Genomic DNA, 19,288 nt, shown 5'->3' with positions numbered 1-19,288 from the left:
GTGTCTTTCTAGGAAATTTTCCATTTTTTCTATGTTTCCTATTAATAGATTTTGGCAAACAGTTGTTCATAGCACACATATGATCTCTCTATTTTTCTGTGAAGTCTGTGGTAATGTCCCCACTCTCCTTTCTGATTTTATTTGTTTACATCTTCTCCCTTTTTTCTTTGCCAATTTAGCTACAGGTTTGTTGATTTTTTTGATATTCTTGAAAAACCAATTTTTGACTCCATTGTGTTTTTTTTGTGGCTGTTGTTCTCAATTTCATTTATTTTTGCTCTGCTCTTTATTCCTTCTTTCCTTCAGTTTGCTGTTCTTTTTGTAGTTCCTCCAAATTTAAGTTACATCTTTAATTTTAGATTTTTTCTTTCTTTTATAATGTAAGTCTTGAGGGCATAAATTTCCCTCTTAGCACTTTGCTCTATTCCATCATTTTTTGTTTGCTTGACCACTGACCTACACCCCATCCACATATCCCATAGGTTTTGATATGTTGTGTTCTCATTTTCATTCATCTCAAGATATTTACTGATTTTTCTTGCCATTTCTTTCTTGACCAGCTTATTTGAGCTTATGCTACTTTCAAATCACTGAGGTTCTTGGACATGTAGAATGTTTTTCATCAAACTTTGGGAGTTTTGGCCATTATTTCTTCAAGTATTCTTTATTTTTTTGTCTTTTTTCATTTTTTTAAATGTTACATTAAAAAAATGTGAGGTCCCTATATACCCCCACCCACCTCACCCCACTGCTCCCCCCATAGCAACATTCTCCTCCATCATCGTGAGACATTCATTGCATTTGGTGAATACATCTCTGAGCATCGCTGCACCTCATGGTCAATGGTCCACATCATAGCCCACACTCTCCACATCATAGCCCACACTCTCCCACATTCCATCCAGTGGACCATGAGAGGAACTACAATGTCTGGTAATTGTCCCTGCAGCACCACCCAGGACAACTCCAAGTCCCGAAAATGCCTCCAGATCTCATCTCCTCCCATTCCCCAAACCTAGCAGCCACCAAGGCCACCCTCTCCACACCAATGCCACACCTTCTTCGATTACCAATCACAATAGTTCATGAACAGAATATCAGTAAGTCCACTCTAATCCATATTCTATTCCTCCATCCTGTGGACCTTGGATTGGTTGTGTTCACTCCACATCTATGTCAAGAGGGGGCTTAGATTCCACATGGATGCTGGATGCAATCCTACTGCTTTCAGTTGTAGGCACTCTTGGCTCCATGGTGTGGTGGTTGACCTTCTTCAACTCCATGTTAGCTGAGTGGGGTAAGTCCAATAAACCAGAGTGTAGAAGCTGAAGTCTATTGAGGCTCAGGGCCTGGCTATCATATGGTCAGTCCAGAGATTCAGATCCCCTGGGTATATATTAAACCCCAGCACCAACTACAATTCTGGTAAGGTAATAGGAAAGGCTTGTGAACAGAGATCACATCTGAGTCCAGCTCCATCACACAAAAACACCAACTCCAAAGAAGGGCCAACTGACATGGCATTGAACTCCATCTGCCATGACCATAAAACCTGTGGGTCTCTTTAGCCCTCAGAAGAACCAATATCTGGGGTTGTATCTACTTTATCTGTCTCTGGGACTCTGCTGAGGTGTGCATAAGGACAACCCCTCTGATAACCTCCCAGCTCTTTTTTAGAGACTCATAGCCATATAACTCATTTGTCCTTTCCATTTCCCCCTTGATTTAGGTCAAAAAGCATTTTTAACTCCTGTTATTATATGTAGACAGAGATATTCTGTTGGTCTGAGTTGAACCTTTTATTCAAGGTCATTTTCTAGTTACATCATCAGCTGGTACTTGGTAGTAATCCCTCGGCACCAGGGAGGCTCATCCCCGGGAGTCATGTCCCACGCTGGGGGGAAGGCAATGAATTTACATGCTGAGTTTGGCTTCGAGACTGGCCACATTTGAGCAACACAGAGGCTCTCAGGAGGTAACTCTTAGGCACACTGCTGCTCTAGGCCTTGTTCTTATTTCAGGTACAGAGGCTCACAAGCATAGTCATTAGTATCAGTGGCTCATTATTGGACCTTCCTTCTTTTTTGGTCTTTGCCATTGCACTTGGGGGATTGTTGCTGTTCCTTTAGGGACTGTGATAAAACTCCCCTGGCTAGGAACTCAGCGCTCCCTCAGTTGTTGTTTTTAATTGTTTCCACTATGAAAATATTCAAACATTTTTATGTACCCTGGATATATGCCCTGTAGAACTCCCTGCCAACCATGTGTCCCCTGTCAATAACATCCCACACCAGTATTCCTCCGCTGCCATTGTTGAACCTCTCTGTGATCCAACACTTCCTGAAAAGTGAAGCCCAATATATTGCCACGTCCCTTAATAGTAAAATGGAATATAGCAATGAGTTTAAAGTTAGATATAGAATATATTTTAATTTGGAAAAATTCTACATCCTATCTTTTTCTTTTCTTTTTTCTAATTATTAAGCTTATCTTCACAAGAGTTTTAGATCACAGTAATTCATATATACAATATATAGTACTCCCACATATCCAACATAAAACCTTTTCCCTTCCACAGCAATAATCTTTTAACATATTCATACCATATTTACTGAAACTGATGTACAGATATTGAGACAATAGCTTTCAAACAAGGTAACATTTGTGTTTACATTGTGGTTTATATTTTAGACTATAAAATTTTCTAAATTTTTAGTTATCTTATGTTTTACATTATGATTTACATTTTAGCCTATCAGCCCCAATATATTTTTGGTGTAATTTTACATGTCTTATATCCATCCTTACATACTCTTGTGAAACACTTCTATTGCCCACACAGTTATATTGGTTCCATCTATTCAATACCTATTTCTCCCTCCCCTTAGGACCCACAGTGACAGTCAATCTTCATTTCTTGAAGAGCCATGTTCCAGAGATACTTGCAACAGTGCTGAGGGCTTGACATGCTCAACTGCCCTAATGCTCTGGGGGCCACCATTTCTCTTGAGAGATATAGATCCCTCTATTTGATGGCATCAGTCCTCCCCAGGATGTGGGTATACCTTCACTCTCATTATATGGGTCTCTACCCAATGATATAACCCACTCTGGCAGAATGAGCATTCACATATTCCCTAGGAGCCTGTCCTGTGTCAGATTATCCCCTTTAAGTATCTTAAACAGGTAACTTTCCTTGTAATATTTTTGAAAAGGTTTTCTCAGCATTATACTCTCAACGAAATACCTGACAATTTCCTACATTCGTATGTTGCCCCACCCTCCCCCCAATTTCTTGGGCAGTATTACCCATCCTCCCATCCCTAGCCCCCCTCAAACCCACAAAGCCCCGCCCAAAGGTAACCCTATGCCCTCATTTTATCCCTTCCTTGTACACATACTTACCTCCTGCTTATCATAGATTTCACCCATGTAGATATCAGCTTACATCCTTCCTCTACTCCCCAATTTCTTGTAAGCCTATTATCCAGTCTCTAGCTCTCTGAGGCAGCCTGGTTTACTTATTTCATATCATTGAGGCCATGTAGTATTTGTCCTTCAATGCCTGGGTTGCATCACTCAACATAAGGTTCTCAAGATTCATCCATGTTATCATGTGTGTTTGTAGTGTATTTGTTCTTAAAGCCAAGTAGTATTCCATTGTATGTATATACCACATTTTATTTATCCATTCATCTGTTGATGGGCATTTGGGTTGATTCCAACTTTTGGCGATAGTGAACAATGCTGCTCTGAACATTGGTGTGCATATATTGGTTTTTGTCCTTGTTTTCAGTTCTGCTGGGTATATACCCAGCAGTGGAATTGCTGGGTCATATGGCATATCTATGGTTAGTTTTTTGAGAAACTGCCAAATTGTCCTCCAGAATAGCTGGATCCTTCTACATTCCCACCAGCAGTGGATGAGTGTTCCCATTCCTCCACAGCACTCCAGCATTTGTAGTCTTCTGTTTTTTTCATAGCTGCCAATCTTATGGGAGTGAGATGGTATCTCATTGTAGTTTTGATTTGCATTTCCCTGATAGCTAGAGATTTGGAGCATTTTTTCATGTGCTTTTTAGCCATTTGTATTTCTTCTTTGGAGAAGTGTCTGTTTAAATCTTTTTCCCATTTTTAAATGGGTTGTTTATCTTTTTATTTTCAAGATATAGGAGTTCTTTATATATGCATGTTATAAGTCTCCTGTCCAATATATGGTTACCAAATATTTTCTCCCATTGTGTAGGCCCCCTTTTTACTTTCTTGACAAACTCCTTTAGGTGCAGAAGACTTTAATTTTGAGGAAGTCCCATTTATCTATTGTTCTTTTGCTGCTCGTGATTTTGGAGTGAAGTTCATGAAGGCATTTCCTATTACAAGGTCTTGTATATGCTTCCCTACACTGCTTTCCAAAGTCTTTATGGTCTTGGCTCTTATATTTAGGTCTTTGATCCATCTTGAGTTGATCTTTGTATAAGGTGTGAGATGGTAATCCTCTTTTATTCTTTTACATATGGATATCCAGTTCTCCAGGCACCATTTGTTGAATAGGCCATTCTTTCCCAATTGAGAGGGTGTGGTGGCTTTATTGAATATTATATGGCTATATATATGAGGATCTATATCAGAACTCTCAAATGGTTCCATTGGTCTGTGTGTCTCTCCTTGTGCCAATACCATGCTGTTTTCACAACTGTAGCTTTGTAGTATGTTTTGAAGTCAGGTAGTGTGATTCCTCCAATTTCATTTTTCTTTTTCAATATGTCTTTGGCTATTTGGGGCCTCTTTCCTTTCCAAATAAATTTCATAGCTAGTTTTTCTAGTTCCTTAAAGAATGCTGTGTTGATTTTTATTGGGATTGCATTGAATGTGTAGATCCATTTTGGTAGGATAGACATCTTAATAATATTTAGTCTTCCTATCCATGAACAGGGAATATTCTTCCATTTATTTAGATCTTCTTTGATTTCCTTGAGCAGTCTTGTGTAGTTCTCTGTGTATAAGTTTTTTACCTCTTTAGTTAAATTTATTCCTAGGTATTTGATTTTTTAATTTACTATTGTAAATGGTATTTGTTTCTTGATTTCCTCCTGAGCTTGCTCATTATTGCTGTACAGAAATGCTACTGATTTTTGCGCATTGATCTTGTAACCTGTGACTGTACTAAACTCATTTTTGAGTTCTAGAAGCTTTGTTGTAGACCTCTCAGGGTTTTCTATGTATAGGATCATGTCATCTGCAAATAATGAAATTTTGACTTCTGCCTTTCCAATTTGAATGCCTTTTATATCTGGTTCTTGCCACAGTGCTCAAGCAAGTACTTCTAAGACAATGTTAAATAGAAGGGGAGAGAGTGGGCATCCTTGTCTTGTTCCTGATCTTAGAGGGAAGGATTTTAGGATTTCACCATTGTAAATGATGTTGGCTGTGGGTTTTTCATATATACTCTTTATCATGTTCAAAGAATTTCCTTGTATTCCAATCTTTTTCAGTGTTTTTATCAAGAAAGGGTGCTGTGTTTTGTCAAATGCTTTTTCTGCATCTATAGATATAATCATGTGATGTTTTTCCTTCAATCTGTTTATATGGTGTATTACATTGATTGATTTTCTTATGTTGAACCATCCTTGCATACCCAGAATGAATCCCACTTGGTCATGGTGAATAATTTGTTTAATGTGTTGTTGAATACGGTTAGCAAGTATTTTGTTGAGGATTTTTGCAACTAGGTTCATTAGAGAAATTGGTCTATAACTTTCCTTTCTTGTCGTGTCTTTGTTTGGCTTTAGTACTAGGGTAATGTTGGCATCATAGAATGAGTTAGGTAATGTTCCTTCTGTTTCAATTCTTTGGAAGAGTTTCAGCAGGATTAGTATTAGTTTGTTCTGGAATGTTTTGTAGAATTCACCTGTGAAGCCGTCTGGCCCTGGGCTCTTCTTAGTTGGGAGGTTTTTAATGACTGATTCTATCTCTTTACTTGTGATTGGTTTGTTGAGATCATCAATTTCTTCTTTCGTCAATATAGGCTGCTTATGTGTTTCTAGGAATTTGTCCATTTCCTCTGAATTGTCATTTTGTTGGAATATAGTTTTTCAAAGTATCCTCTTATGATAGTCTTTATTTCTGTGGGGTCAGTGGTGATATCTCCTTTCTCATCTCTTATTTTGTGTATTTGCATCTTTTCTCTTTTTTCTTTGCTAGTCTCACTAAGGGTTTGTCAATTTTATTGATCTTCTCAAAGAACCAGCTCTTGGTCTTGTTTATCTTTTCAAGTGCTTTCTCATTTTCTATTTCATTTAGTTCTGCTCTTATCTTTGTTCTTTCTTTCTTTCTTCTTCCTGTGGGGTTACTTTGTTGTTTTTTTCACTAATTCCTCCAAATGTGTAGTTAGTTCTTCAATTTTTGCTCTTTCTTCTTTTTTGATATATGAATTTATGGCTATAAATTTCCCTCTCAGTACTGCTTTTGCTGCATCCCATAAGTTTTGGTATGTTGTGTTATCATTATCATTAGTTTCAGGTAGTTATTAATTTCTTTTGAGATTTCCTCTTTGACCCACTGTTTTTCTAAGAGTGTGCTGTTTAATTTCCATATCTTGGTGTGAAATCTGGGCCTCTAGCCCTTGCAGATTTCCAGCTTCACTCCACTGTGATCAGAAATATTATTTTGTATGATTTCAATCTTTTTGAATTCATTAAGCCATTCTTTGTGTCCTAGCATATGCTCTATCTTGGAGAATGATCCATGTGCACTTGAGAAAAATGTATATCCTGCTGTATTTAGGTGTAATGATCTGTATATGTCTATCAGATCCAGCTCCTCTAATATACTGTTCAAATATTTTGTTTCTTTATAGATTCCCTTTTGAGATGTTCTGTCCAGAGTTGAGAGTGGTGTATTAAAATCTCCCACTATAATTGTAGAGGCATCTATTCTTTTACTTAATTTTTTGAGTGTTTGCCTCATGTATTTGGAGGCACCCTTGTTAGGAGTATAAATATTTATGATTGTTCATTCTTCAACCATTCACTTTCAGCCTCCATAAATCCCTGGGTCTAAGATGTGTTTCTTGTAGATAGCATATAGATGGGTCATATTTCCTTATCCAATGTCCCAGTCTGAATCTTTTGGTAGGTGAGTTTAATCCATTGACATTCAGTGTTATTACTTTCAAGGAATTATTTATGTTAGCCATATTTTGATTGGACTTGTGTTTGTCATATTTTGTTTGTTTTTTTCCTTCTCTTTTTGTCTTTTTTGTTGCTCTTACACCCTCCTCCAACTCTGCCTGTCCTGTTTTTTCCTTTCTTCCTGCAGAACTCCCTTTAGTATTTCTTGAAGGGGAGGTTTCTTGTTGGCATACTCTTTCAATTTCTGTTTATCTGTGAATATTTTGAACTTTCCATCATTTTTGAATGCTAGTTTAGCTGGGTAGAGTATTCTTGGTTGGAAATTTTTTTCTTTTAGTACCTAGACTATATCATACCACTGCCTTCTTGCCTCCCTGGTTTCAGATGAGAAATCAGCACTTAATCTTATGGAGCCTCCCTTGTATGTGATGGTTTTCTTTTCTCTTGCTGTTTTTAGTATTTTCTCTTTGTCTTGAGCATTGGATAATTTTACAAGTATATGTCTTGGGGTGGGCCTGTTGGGGTTTATAATGTTTGGGGTGCATTGTGCTTCCTGGACATGTACATCCATCTCTCTCAGATTTAGGAAGTTTTCAGCCATTATTTCCTGCAACACCCCTTCTGTCCCCTTTCCTTTCTCTTCTCCTTCTGGGATACCAAGTATTCTTTCTTTTCCTTTCTCTCTCATGTCTTTGTGACTTGTGATGCATATGTTGGTACACTTGATTGTGCCCCATAGTTCTCCTGTGGTTCTGTTCATTTTCCTTCATTTTTCCCCCTGCTATTCAGATTTGTTTCCATTGATGTATATGCAACCTCACTGTTTCTTTCTTCTGTTTGCCCAAATTTGCCATTGTGCCCATCTTATGACTTTTTCATTTCAATTATTGCCCCTTTCAACTCCAGAAAAACTGTCTGGTTATTTTTATTTTTATTTTTTATTTTTTTTCTCACTTTTTTAAAGATTTATTTTTATTTATTTTTCTCCCCTTCCCCCCCACCCCAGTTGTCTGTTTTCTGTGTCCATTTCCTGTGAGTTCTTGTTTTTGTTCGCTTCTGTTGTTGTCAGTGGCACGGGAATCTATGACTCTTCTTATTGCGACATCTTGCTGCGTCAACTCCCTGTGTGCCTGGTGCCACTCCTGGGCAGGTTGTACTCTCCTTTGCTCTGGGTGGCTCTCCTTACGGGGCTCACCCCTTGCGTGTGGGGCTCCCCTACATGGGGGACACCCTTGCTTGGCAGGGCACTCCTTGCTGCCATCAGCACTGCACATGGGCCAGCTCCACATGGGTCAAGGAGGCCTGGGGTCTGCACTGCAGACCTCCCATGTGGCAGACAGATGCCCTATCCACTGGGCCAAGTCCGCTTCTTTGGTTATTTTTAATTTCTATAAGAGCTCTTTATTGTTGTTCCATGTTTAGTGAAAAATTGTTCTCATACTTTCCTTTATTACTTCAAAAATTATTTCCTATGGCTCTTTAGAAATATTTAAAATATCTTATTTAATGTCCTTGTCTGGTAAGTCCAAAATTTGGACTCTCTCAGAGACAGTTTTTATTGATTGCTTTTCCCCCTTATTTATGGACCACACTTCCCCATTTCATTGCAATTCTCATAATTTTTTTGGTTGAGAACTGGACATTTAAAATAATGTAGCAACTCTGGAAATCACTTTCTCCTACCTTTCCAGGGTTTCTTGTTTTTGCTGCTTTTTGTAGTTTTGTTTACTGATTTTCTGAAGTATTTCTGCAAAGGCTGTGCTCTTTGTCATGTATGACCACTGAGGTCTCTACTCAGTTATCTTAGTGGCCAGTTAATGATTGGGCAGTGATTTTTCTTAAATGCCTGAGACCAAAAATTCGGTCCGTCACTACTGAGAGGCTATGAATGCATGTTGGGCATGCCTTCAAAATTCATCCAGGAAATTGACAAGTCTTCCTTAGCCTTCACTCCTGCTTGTGCAGATCCTCAGGGTCCACCATGAATGAAAATTTGGGGCTTTCTTAGGTCTTTCCTGATCATGAGCACAGCTTTATGTATGAACCAGGCCTCTAGATACCCATGAATACGGTAGAGATTTTCAAAGCCCTTCTGGACATCCGTTCCTCAGCTTTTCCTTTCTAAGTTTTTTCGTTGTTCTATTGTTTGTCCCAACTGTTATCCATTACTCAGGCAGGTTGTCATTTTTCAGTTGAACTCTCCCACACACACCCAGGAGGAGGTTTTTTATATGGGCTGAGCTCCAAGTTGGGTCAAATACAGACAGTCTTGCAAGTGAGATTCCAGGAAAGCACCAGACAGGTTAAGTAATGACAATTCTTTGGGAATGAGGCTTTGAAAACACTCTAGCTCTATTCATTGGCTACCAGACTGCACTAGAAATATAAGCTGTTATTTTTCAAGGTCAATACTGACCTCAAGAGGGAGGGATGAGACTAGGGCAAGTTAAAATACACAAAGCTTGCTGTTCTTACCATGAGTCAGCCATTTTTCTTGAATAAATGCTCCCTGGATTGCTGAAAGTTTTTATTTCCAGAGCTCTGAAAAAGCTTCTTCTGACAATTTTTTGCCTTTTTTTTTCATTGCTTTTATGGAGGGGTGAATTTTTAGAGATCCTTAATCTGTTAATCTCATTCCTCTCTTTTAAAGTTTGAATAAAAGTGTCTCTGGATTTTTCTAAATCTAAATGTAGCATGAAACTTTGTTGCTCTTCTGATAGAAAACACAAGACAGTCTTATACAACTCCTTGTTTTGCCTGAAGTTTCTAGTTATCATTATTTTTTCTGTTGTCAAAATAATAATATGCCTTTATTGTAATCTCTTGTTTTTCTGTTCATTCAATCAAACTGTCTATTTCATGAAGTCCCTGGAAACTTCTTTCCTCCTTCTTCAATCTAAACTGGCTGCTTTCTAGGCCCTCTGCATAACTCTTATCTGGGATTTTCTTTCACTACTCTCCATTCTTCTCTGGATTCCACGTCTTCCTCTTCTCTGGGTTTCTCCCCTATTTTTTTTTTTCTTTTGGGGGTGGGGGGTGGGTGGGGAGACACACATTCCTACATGGAAAGAAAATTTCTGAGACCTTGCATGTTGGAAAATGTTTTTTACCCTTACATTTGATTGAAAATTTGGCTGGCTATAGAATTCTAGGCTGAAAATCATTTTCTCTCTAACCATCAAAGGTAGGGTAGGATGAGAAGTTAAGTGTGATTTTCATTAATTTGTGGGCAAAATCTTCTCCCTCACCCACTCTATCTCCACTTACTCCTAAAATTTTCTTTATCATTCTTTATCAGAAATTTCATGAGAATGAGTATATGGTGGTTCTTTTCCAATTTTACTGGGCACTTGGTGAGCTCTTTTAATTTGAATACACATGCCTTTCTTCAGCTCTAGAAAAATGTTTCTGTTCTCTGATTAAGTTTCTCATTTATCTCTTCCCTCTTCTCTTTTCTCAGATTCTTATTATTTAATGGTAGACTTCTTGGATTGATCGCTAAGTTTCTTATCCTTTATCTCCTCTTTTTTAAACTTCTTATTTTGTTCTACAATCTTAGAGAATTTTTTTTTTCAGATATATTTATTTCATTTATTTCTCTTCCCTCCCCCCCCACCCCAGTTGTCTGTTCTCTGTGTCTATTTGCTGCATGTTCTTCTTTGTCCGCTTCTGTTGTTGTCAGCGGCATGGGAATCTGTGTCTCTTTTTGTTGTGTCATCTTGCTGTATCAGGTCTCCATGTGTGGGGTGTCATTTCTGGGCAGGCTGCACTTCCTTTCACGCTGGGCAGCTCTCCTTACGGGGTGCACTCCTTGTGCGTGGGGCTCCCCTATGTGGAGGGCACCCCTGCGCGGCACGGCACTCCTTGCCCGCATCAGCACTGCACGTGGGCCAGCTCCACACAGGTCAAGGAGGCCCGGGGTTTGAACCGCGGACTTCCCATGTGGTAGACGGACACCCTAACTACTGGGCCAAGTCCACTTCCCAATCTTAGAGAATTTTAAAGCTGTATATTCCAATACTTTTATAGAATTTAAAAATACAACTTTACTTTTTTTTTTTAAGATTTATTTTTTATTTATTTTTCTCCCCTTCCCCGCCCCTCCCCCACCCCGTTGTCTGCTCTCTGTGTCCATTTGCTGTGTGTTCTTCTGTGTCCACTTGTATTCTTGTCAGTGGCACCCAGAATCTGTGTCTTGTTTTTTGTTGCATCATCTTGCTGTATCAGCTCTCCATGTATGCGGCGCCACTCCTGGGTAGGCTGTACTTTTTTCGCGCTGGGCAGCTCTCCTTATGGGGCACACTCCTTGTGCGTGGGGCTCCCCTATGCGGGGGGACACCCCTGCATGGCATGGCACTCCTTGCGCGCATCAGCACTGTGTGTGGGCCAGCTCATTGCATGGGTCAGGAGGCCCTGGGTTTGAATCTTGGACCTCCCATGTGGTAGGCGGACACCCTATCCATTGGGTCAAATCTGCTTCCCACAACTTTAATTTTTAATTTCCAAAATTATCTTTCTTATTCTCTACTTGTCTCATTTTCAGAGAATTTTCTTGTTTTATGAATATAATATTGGGTCACTTGAAATGTGGTACCATGACTGAAGAACTGCATTTTAAATTTTATTTAATGCTAACTATGTGGCTAATGACTACCTATTAGATAGTACAGTTCTAGAGTCTTTAGCAGTGCTTGAATGTTACGTTCAATCTCTTCGTAAGAATGCCTCCTTTCTTTTGCCTGAAGACTAAATACCTGGCTGCCAGCAATTGAACAAATGTAAGGTAGCCAAGTCCTCCATATACTGAGCTTCAGTTAAGTCTCCGTTTCCATTCCCACGGTCCATGTGGTATCTACGGTAATGAACCTAGGGCCTCTCCTAAGTTTCATCAGGAAGTTGGCCTCTCTACTCCAAGGCAGTCTTTCTTCAGCACACAGTGGGTTCATTGCATTCTGCATCTTCCTTTGCTGTGATTGCTCTCTCTGCATTCTCCCCTTCTCTTTGCTTTTATTCCTTTTTGTATGTTTATTTCAGTCAGCTCTTGGCAGGTCAATATGTATGCTTTCCCTGGCTACCTTGAATCAGAGCTCTTGTCTGAATACCAGTTGCACAATTATTCCTTGATTGATTTTAGTTACCTGGTCCACTTGCAAGAAAAAATTTTCAGATTTTGATGAATGCTACATTAAATCTTTTTCTGATCCAGAAACAATATGGCCAATCATTGCTGATTTATAGTGTATACAAAACTTCATTTTATAGTGTGACCAGAAGGTAATTTTTTTGCTAATCCTTTTATTTAAATGTCACAGATAAAGAATCCCATCAAAACGATGTTTGGACAATATCTGGAAAGGGAGTAGTAGCAGTTTTAGAAAAGCCTGTCCTCATGAATTTCATTGGCCCAGATGAGAGACCCATTATTTTTACTTTTTTCACTATATGACAGTAACAACTTTGCAAACTTTTCAAGGTCTCCCTTGGGAGAAAGGATTTCTTGGACCTCTTTCTGAACATTATATTGATCTATCTCCCATCTGGGAATATTTGGGTCTGTGTAACAATGTTTTAAGAAATCAAATAATGTCTGCACTACAGTATATTTTTCTGTGTATCTTTTGTGTGCCCAACTAGATTAAAAACTCCTTAGGGCAGGGAACTTTAGCAGAGCTCTTTTGAAGTCTTCCACAGGAGCCCCCAACAACATTTGATAGAGCTGACACTTAACAAACACCAATGACCTTGATGTGCTGATACATAATTGCTCTGTTACTATTTTTATATTCTGGGAAGATGAGACCTTTACTTGAGTTCTGATTCTGCTACTTACTTACAAGTGGTCTCTCACTTGAAAAGTTATTTATTTCAAGACCTTCTTCTTTTTAAATATTTAATTTGAAAAATGTTATATATATCAAAAATAAAAAATAGTGAAATGAGCTCACCATTTTCTCTCAATAATGTTCAACTTAAGGACATTATTTTCCCTGATTACATTTTAAAATATATTTTTAATACAATCATGCACGTGTGTAGAATTCCCATACAACAGCCCTTCTCCAATGCACTGCACTATTGTAGAACATTTGCTACAAATTATGAGATAAAATCATCAGACTATTACCACTAACTATATTCTATAACATACATTTGGCATATTTTTCCATACCCCCCTGTATTAGTCAGCCAGAGGGGTGCTGATGCAAAATACCAGAAATCAGTTGGTTTTTATAAAGGTATTTATTTGGGGTAGAAGCTTATAGTTACCAGGCCATAAAGAATGGGTTACTTTTCTCACCAAAGTCTTTTGCCACATGTTGGAGCAAGATGGCTGCCAATGTCTGCCAGGGTTCAGGCTTCCTGGGTTCCTCTCTTCCTGGGGTTCATTTCTCTCCAGGCTCAGCTCCTCCCTTTTCTCCAAAAGGTCAGTTGTAGACTATGAGGATCTCTAGGCTTTGCCTCTCTTGACAAGGCTAGCTCTAGACTATCAGGTGCCCAGCTCTGGCTCTCTCCCTGGGGCTCCATTCTCTCTGGGCTCAGCTGCTGTGCTCCTCTGTGTGCTTACTTCCTAGGCTCCAGCTCAAAACTTCAGCATCAAAACTCCAACTAACTCTTTTGCCATGTCATTTTCTCTGTGAGGGAAACAACCTACGGACATAGCCCAATCAAAGCCCTAATCAAAATTTAATCACACTGAGAGTGAATGACCAGTTTACAAACATAATCCAATATCTATTTTTGGAATTCATAAACCATGTCAAACTCATATACACCCCCATTATTGACATAGTACATCTTTGGCATTGATGCAGGAATATTACAGTTTTGCTGTTAACAATATAGTCCAGGGGTTATATTAATTGTATTTTCCCATGCTTCTCCACATTCCCACCACCCTGCAATAGTGACGTAGATCTGTTCTAGTTCACATGGGTCTTAATCCCTATTATTGGAGGCCTCATAAAGAGAAGAAACTGGAATCCAGAAGTCAGAGAAGAACACAGGAAAAAGCAAGAAGTCAGTGGAAACTGGAGAGGAGACACAAGGAGAGAATGATCACCATTTGAGGGGAGACAAAGACACAAGCCAAAAAACCCCAGGGATTGCTCTACAGATTCTGGGAGAAAGCAAGCCTTGCTGAGATCTTGATTTTGGACTTCTACTCTCAAAACCATGGACCAATATATTCCCATTGTTTGAGCCAATCCATTGTGTAGTATTTGTGATGGTAGCTCCTAGATCCATTGTTTCATTAGGAGTTGCAAAATGGTAGTAATTTAATTCTATCATTCCTTCTGTCTGCATTAGCTGAAATTCTTCTATAAAGAATATCTTCCTCCAACTGAGGTGTACAGTTAGTTTATGGAAGAAAGGCAAGATATCTGTTTTCAGAATAATGCGTTAGTGTCTTAGCATTCTTCAAAGATGGTGAATGAGTTCTTCATTTTAGTTTCACAGTGAATGAATGCATTTTAACATCTTTATGTTTCAATTCTTTGCAGTCTTTTTTTTCAAATGCTCACATTGTCCCATATTTGACAAGTAGAAACCTTTTCAAGTGAATCCTGTAAACTTTTGTTACAACCCCAGCAATTCTTGATGTCTTCCTTGCTATTTGGTATGACAAGATGTTCCAGGCTCAAACTATATATTTCCTGCCCCAGATACAGAATCAACCACTTATCTCCAAAGCCCGGGTTATTTTTAGTGGGAAATGGCTAAGAAACCAGTCTCAGCTCTATAAATGATCATTGGTCATTTTTTCTAGGCTCTTTCAGAGAATAGAGCTAGGACACACACTCCATATATATGATATCTACATCATAGATATACTAAAGTACATAATGAATTCATATTTCTAATTCAAAATTAGGATTATATGGCTTTTACATAACTGGATTTGCAATCATTTCTCTTCTCTTACATTGAAAATCTTGATTCCTAATAACATAATTATTTGCTTTATCCAACAATATATATATTGATACCAATATTATTGCTAACAATATAATTACTGAGAGCTGTTTAGGATTTCTGTTTATCCCACTAGGTCAGTGGTTCTTAACTGTTTTTGTTCCACAGACTCCTTTGTCACTAAGGTGAAAACCATGGACCACACTGTACTGTGTATTTTTTAATAAATATACCATACCTGCACCAACACATCTCCACAATTTTTTAAAAAAAGATTTATTTATTTCTTTCTTTCTTGCCCCCCCCATCCCCTCCTCCTGCCCTGCTGTTTTTGCTGTTTGTGTTGTCTTCTCTTCTCATTTTCTCTCCTCTAGGATTCATCAGAATTCGATCCTGGGGACCTCTGATGGAGAGAGAGGTTCCCTGTCAATTGTGCCACCTCAGTTCCTGGTTTCTGCTGCACTTCACCTGGACTCTCCCCTTGTCTCGCTTTTGATGCATCATCATCTTTTTTACATGACTCTCTTGCACTGGGCACTGGCTTACCATGCGGGCATTTGCTTGGTGTGCAGGCATGCTCTCTCTTCTTCTTTTTCACCAGGAGGCCCCAGGTCCTCTCATATGGTAGGCGGAAGCTCTATCACTTGAGCCACATCTGCTTCCCCACAATAATTGTTTTTGAATTTTAATTCAAGCTCATGGACCCCTTGTTAAGAATCTCTGCACTAGGTATATACAGCTTCAATTATTGTCTTAAAGTCATGTGAAAATTTTTCTCTGTATGGTTAATTCACCAACTTGATACACAGTTTTCTTTTGATTTTTAAGGTTAAGAATCTATTTTAAATCCATAAAAGGGCAAGAAAAAGAAATGTTCAATGGGGTTCTGTCAGTGTTAAATGAAAATGAGATATGAGATAGCATGCTGTAAATCATAGGAACTATGGAAATGTAAAGTGCTGTCTATTATTTTTTTTCTATAGTGAAGACCATCTTTACTTCTAATTTGTGGAGGCTATTGGTCAAACTGTCAAGACCTGCACCTGGCCCTTTAGGTTTGGTTAATAGCCACAAGTGGCCATTGTCTGGTGGTCCATTTTGGCAATTTAAGCTCCCCAAATCTCAGGTTCCTTACATGTAAGATGGGGATAGATAATAGTACCTACCTAAAACTTCCTGTGAAGAATGAAGGAGATAATTTATACAGGTATAAATATATATCAAGTACTTAGCACAATGGTCAACACAAAGTATACCCTTAGTAGATAGTCAGAAGAACATAGCTATTTATATCAGTACATGCCCGCCAAGTACTAGTGCCAGCCATGGGCTAATCACTTTCTATAAATTCACTCAATCCATATAACAACCTTGAGAACTAGGTACTATTATCCCCATTTTAGAGATGAGTAAACTGAGGTACGCAAAGGGCAAATTCCTCAAAGTCACACAACTAATAACTATTAGAGAAAGAAATTAAACATTGAGCAGACTGGTTCCAGAGGCCATTTATAAATGAGAGTGAAAATATATCATAAGATAGCTGTGAAGGTTCATTGAAACTTTATGTGTAACATGGCTGGCATGTAATATACATTCAGTTAACACTTTTGTTTCTTTCCTTTTTCTCTCAGTCACTTCCATCAGGGAAGCTGTGTGGGAAAATTGAACATTTAGAAAATGGCGACAAAGAAGAGGGAGCCAGTCACTATCATTAGCCTTCGGAAGCTGAGCCTAGCAGCCCCAGAGCCACAGCAAAAGGGTAAGTGTATCATAGAAGTTTCCAGCACTCAAGCTGCTGCTTAATTTTTGCCCATGTATTTGTTCTTATAATAATAATGAATTGGTTTTCCAACACCCTCTAAAAGTGAGCAATAATTCCACATTCCCTTCCCACCAGAAGCTGTTTCTTTCATTTGCCTTTCCTTAGTAGAGTCAAAGACATTCACCGTGGAAGATGCAGTGGAGACCATTGGATTCGGACGCTTCCACATTGCCTTGTTTCTGATCATGGGCAGCACTGGGGTGAGTGCTCTTTGGAGATCATGTAATTCTCTGATGCTAGTATCATAGAATCTAACCCTGATCTCCAAGTATTGGTTGTCCATTCAGAGGAGGAATGCTATAAGGTTGACAATCCAAAAATAATTTTCATCTACCACTGGCTGGTGTTTGATTATGAACAAATGAATATCTGTGTCTCTCTGTTTTGTAAAAATGCTTTAAAGTGAAGTATTGGGAAGAGGAGTAAACTATGATATTATATAAAATTAGAAACAGTGGTTCTTTAATAGTTAATGCATAAGCATCACATGGGATGCTTGTTGTAATTATAGCTTTCCAGATCCTTTAAGAAACACTGAAGGTTTGTTATTTACTATCAACTATTTTGAGGAAAAGAGAGTGACAGTGGGAAGAAGATTTGGCTCAAGTGATAGAGTATCCATCTACCACATGGGAGGTCCAGGGTTCAAACCCAGGGCCTCCTGACCCGTGTGGAGCTGGCCCATGTGCAGTGCTGATGCGTGCAAGGAGTGCTGTGCCATGCAGGGGTGTCCCCTGCATAGGAGAGCCCCATACGCAAGGAGTATACCCCATAAGGAGAGCTGCCCTGTGGGGTGCTGCACACATGGAGAGCTGACGCAGCAAGATGACACAACAAAAAGAGACACAGATTCCCGGTGCCACTGACAAGAATGTAAGTGGACACAGAAGAACACACAGCGAATGGACACAGAAAGCAGAGAACTGGGGCGGGGCGGGGGGGGGGCGAGTAAGGGGAGAGAAATAAATAAAAAATAAATGTTAAAAATAAAAAAGAATGACAGTGCAACCCCAGGGCTTTCATAGCAGTGATATACAAGGTCAAAACCACTTGAGTGGGACTGTGTGAGGAACTTCACTTTGAGACACATAAAGATAATGATTGTGAGACTATGGAAACCTAGGCCAAGTACTCAACATAACAAGGGTTTCGGGAAGGAGGGTAGAGATACCTAAGAAGGAGCTCAGTCAGTAAACACAAGAGAGTCCTGACCCTCTACACTCAGCTAATGGGTGTAAGAAAAAGAAAAATGTGAGCTGAAAGCAGCACATGGGAACATCTGGTGCATCTCTTGAAAGCATTGCACTAGTACACAGCGAAAGGCAAGTTTTCTCCTACTTCTGCTTTGAGAACATTTCCTCTTCCATAAGGTGAGGTCTCTACTAGGCTCCAAAATAAGATTTCTATATTTGGATGGGCAAGTAGGTATGAATGTGCAGGGTTTTACTATCAGCTCCCTCCCACCTTCAACCCAAACATCTCTACTTCTGTTTTTTGCCTATTTGGTTTTCTAGTATGATTTGGCCAAGGCTGTTACTTTTTCTTGACCAAGCTGCCAGCTTTACTCTTTGCATGCTCCTGATACCCCATCCCCCACTCCTGACTAACTTGAAACTAATCTTGCTGCTGAGGGACCACAGAGAAAAACAATGCAGACTGCAAGAGGACAACTTCAGACCCTAACTACTTTATCACGTTTGCCCCCGACCTCCCCTTTCCCTCTCACTTATACTACCCAAGTACCTGAGAGGTTCCTAACTAGGCAGTTCCTTAACTTCCTCCACCTCCCTTAGTCCTTAGAGACTCCAGGTGCCCTAATTACCCCAAAGGAAAATATTTCAAATCAAGTGGTCCTCATTGCAACCTCAGTAAATCATTCACCCACCCTAAGGGTCAACGTACCTGCCCAGCCCCCTCCATCTTATAGGGCTTTTCTTCAAACCTACTTTGGGCCCTTAAGAAGCTGGCTGTCCTTTGTTTCCACCTAGTTGAGTTGTTTTCTCTCTCTGCTAAGCAGTCCCTGAATGAAGAAGTTTCCTTGTTTGTTTAACATTGTCCATTGCATTTTTTTTCTTTGACGGGTTTCATTAGAAGAAATTGCCCCTCAGCTTAAAAGTTAGAAACCCTCTGTTCTAGGTACTCCTTTCTCTTTCAAATATTGTGAATTCTGTCTTTTCTTCCATAACAACCCTCTAGTAAGTGAAAAGAAAATGTGGAAATTTTACCTCCCCAAATTAAGCAAACTACCCACACAAAGGAAAAGCATCCCTCTAGCTAACTGTGCTAGAAAGGGGGTGGGTGCTGTTGTACCTCCTTTCCAAAAGGCAATTTTTGCCTCTACCTAGGTGTCCCCAGATGTCCGTCTCCAGAATCACAGTCTTAGGAATCGTATGTCTTGTACATTTACACTTGATGTTTT

At 39.3% G+C, this 19,288-nt stretch overlaps 1 protein-coding gene across 2 annotated transcripts in view; it reads left to right on the top strand.

Moving 5' to 3' along the window:
* Window positions 1–19,288, top strand: part of SVOPL (SVOP like) — a 150,067-nt gene that overhangs the window by 24,976 nt on the left and 105,803 nt on the right. The window contains exons 2-3 of one of the 2 annotated variants that reach the window (XM_071215296.1): window positions 16,679–16,806; window positions 16,978–17,069. In XM_071215296.1, coding sequence (XP_071071397.1) covers window positions 16,725–16,806; window positions 16,978–17,069 — 174 coding nt within the window. In that variant the 5' untranslated portion in view covers window positions 16,679–16,724. Of the gene's footprint in view, window positions 1–16,678; window positions 16,807–16,974; window positions 17,070–19,288 lie in introns of both variants that reach the window. The other variant, XM_058297437.2, reaches the window with a different exon arrangement.

This window comes from Dasypus novemcinctus, chromosome 5, assembly GCF_030445035.2.
Source record: "Dasypus novemcinctus isolate mDasNov1 chromosome 5, mDasNov1.1.hap2, whole genome shotgun sequence".
In the NCBI taxonomy this organism is placed as follows: Eukaryota; Metazoa; Chordata; class Mammalia; order Cingulata; family Dasypodidae; genus Dasypus; species Dasypus novemcinctus.
The sequence above is the reverse complement of the archived record's forward strand: the minus strand, read 5'-3'. Positions and strand labels throughout refer to the sequence as shown.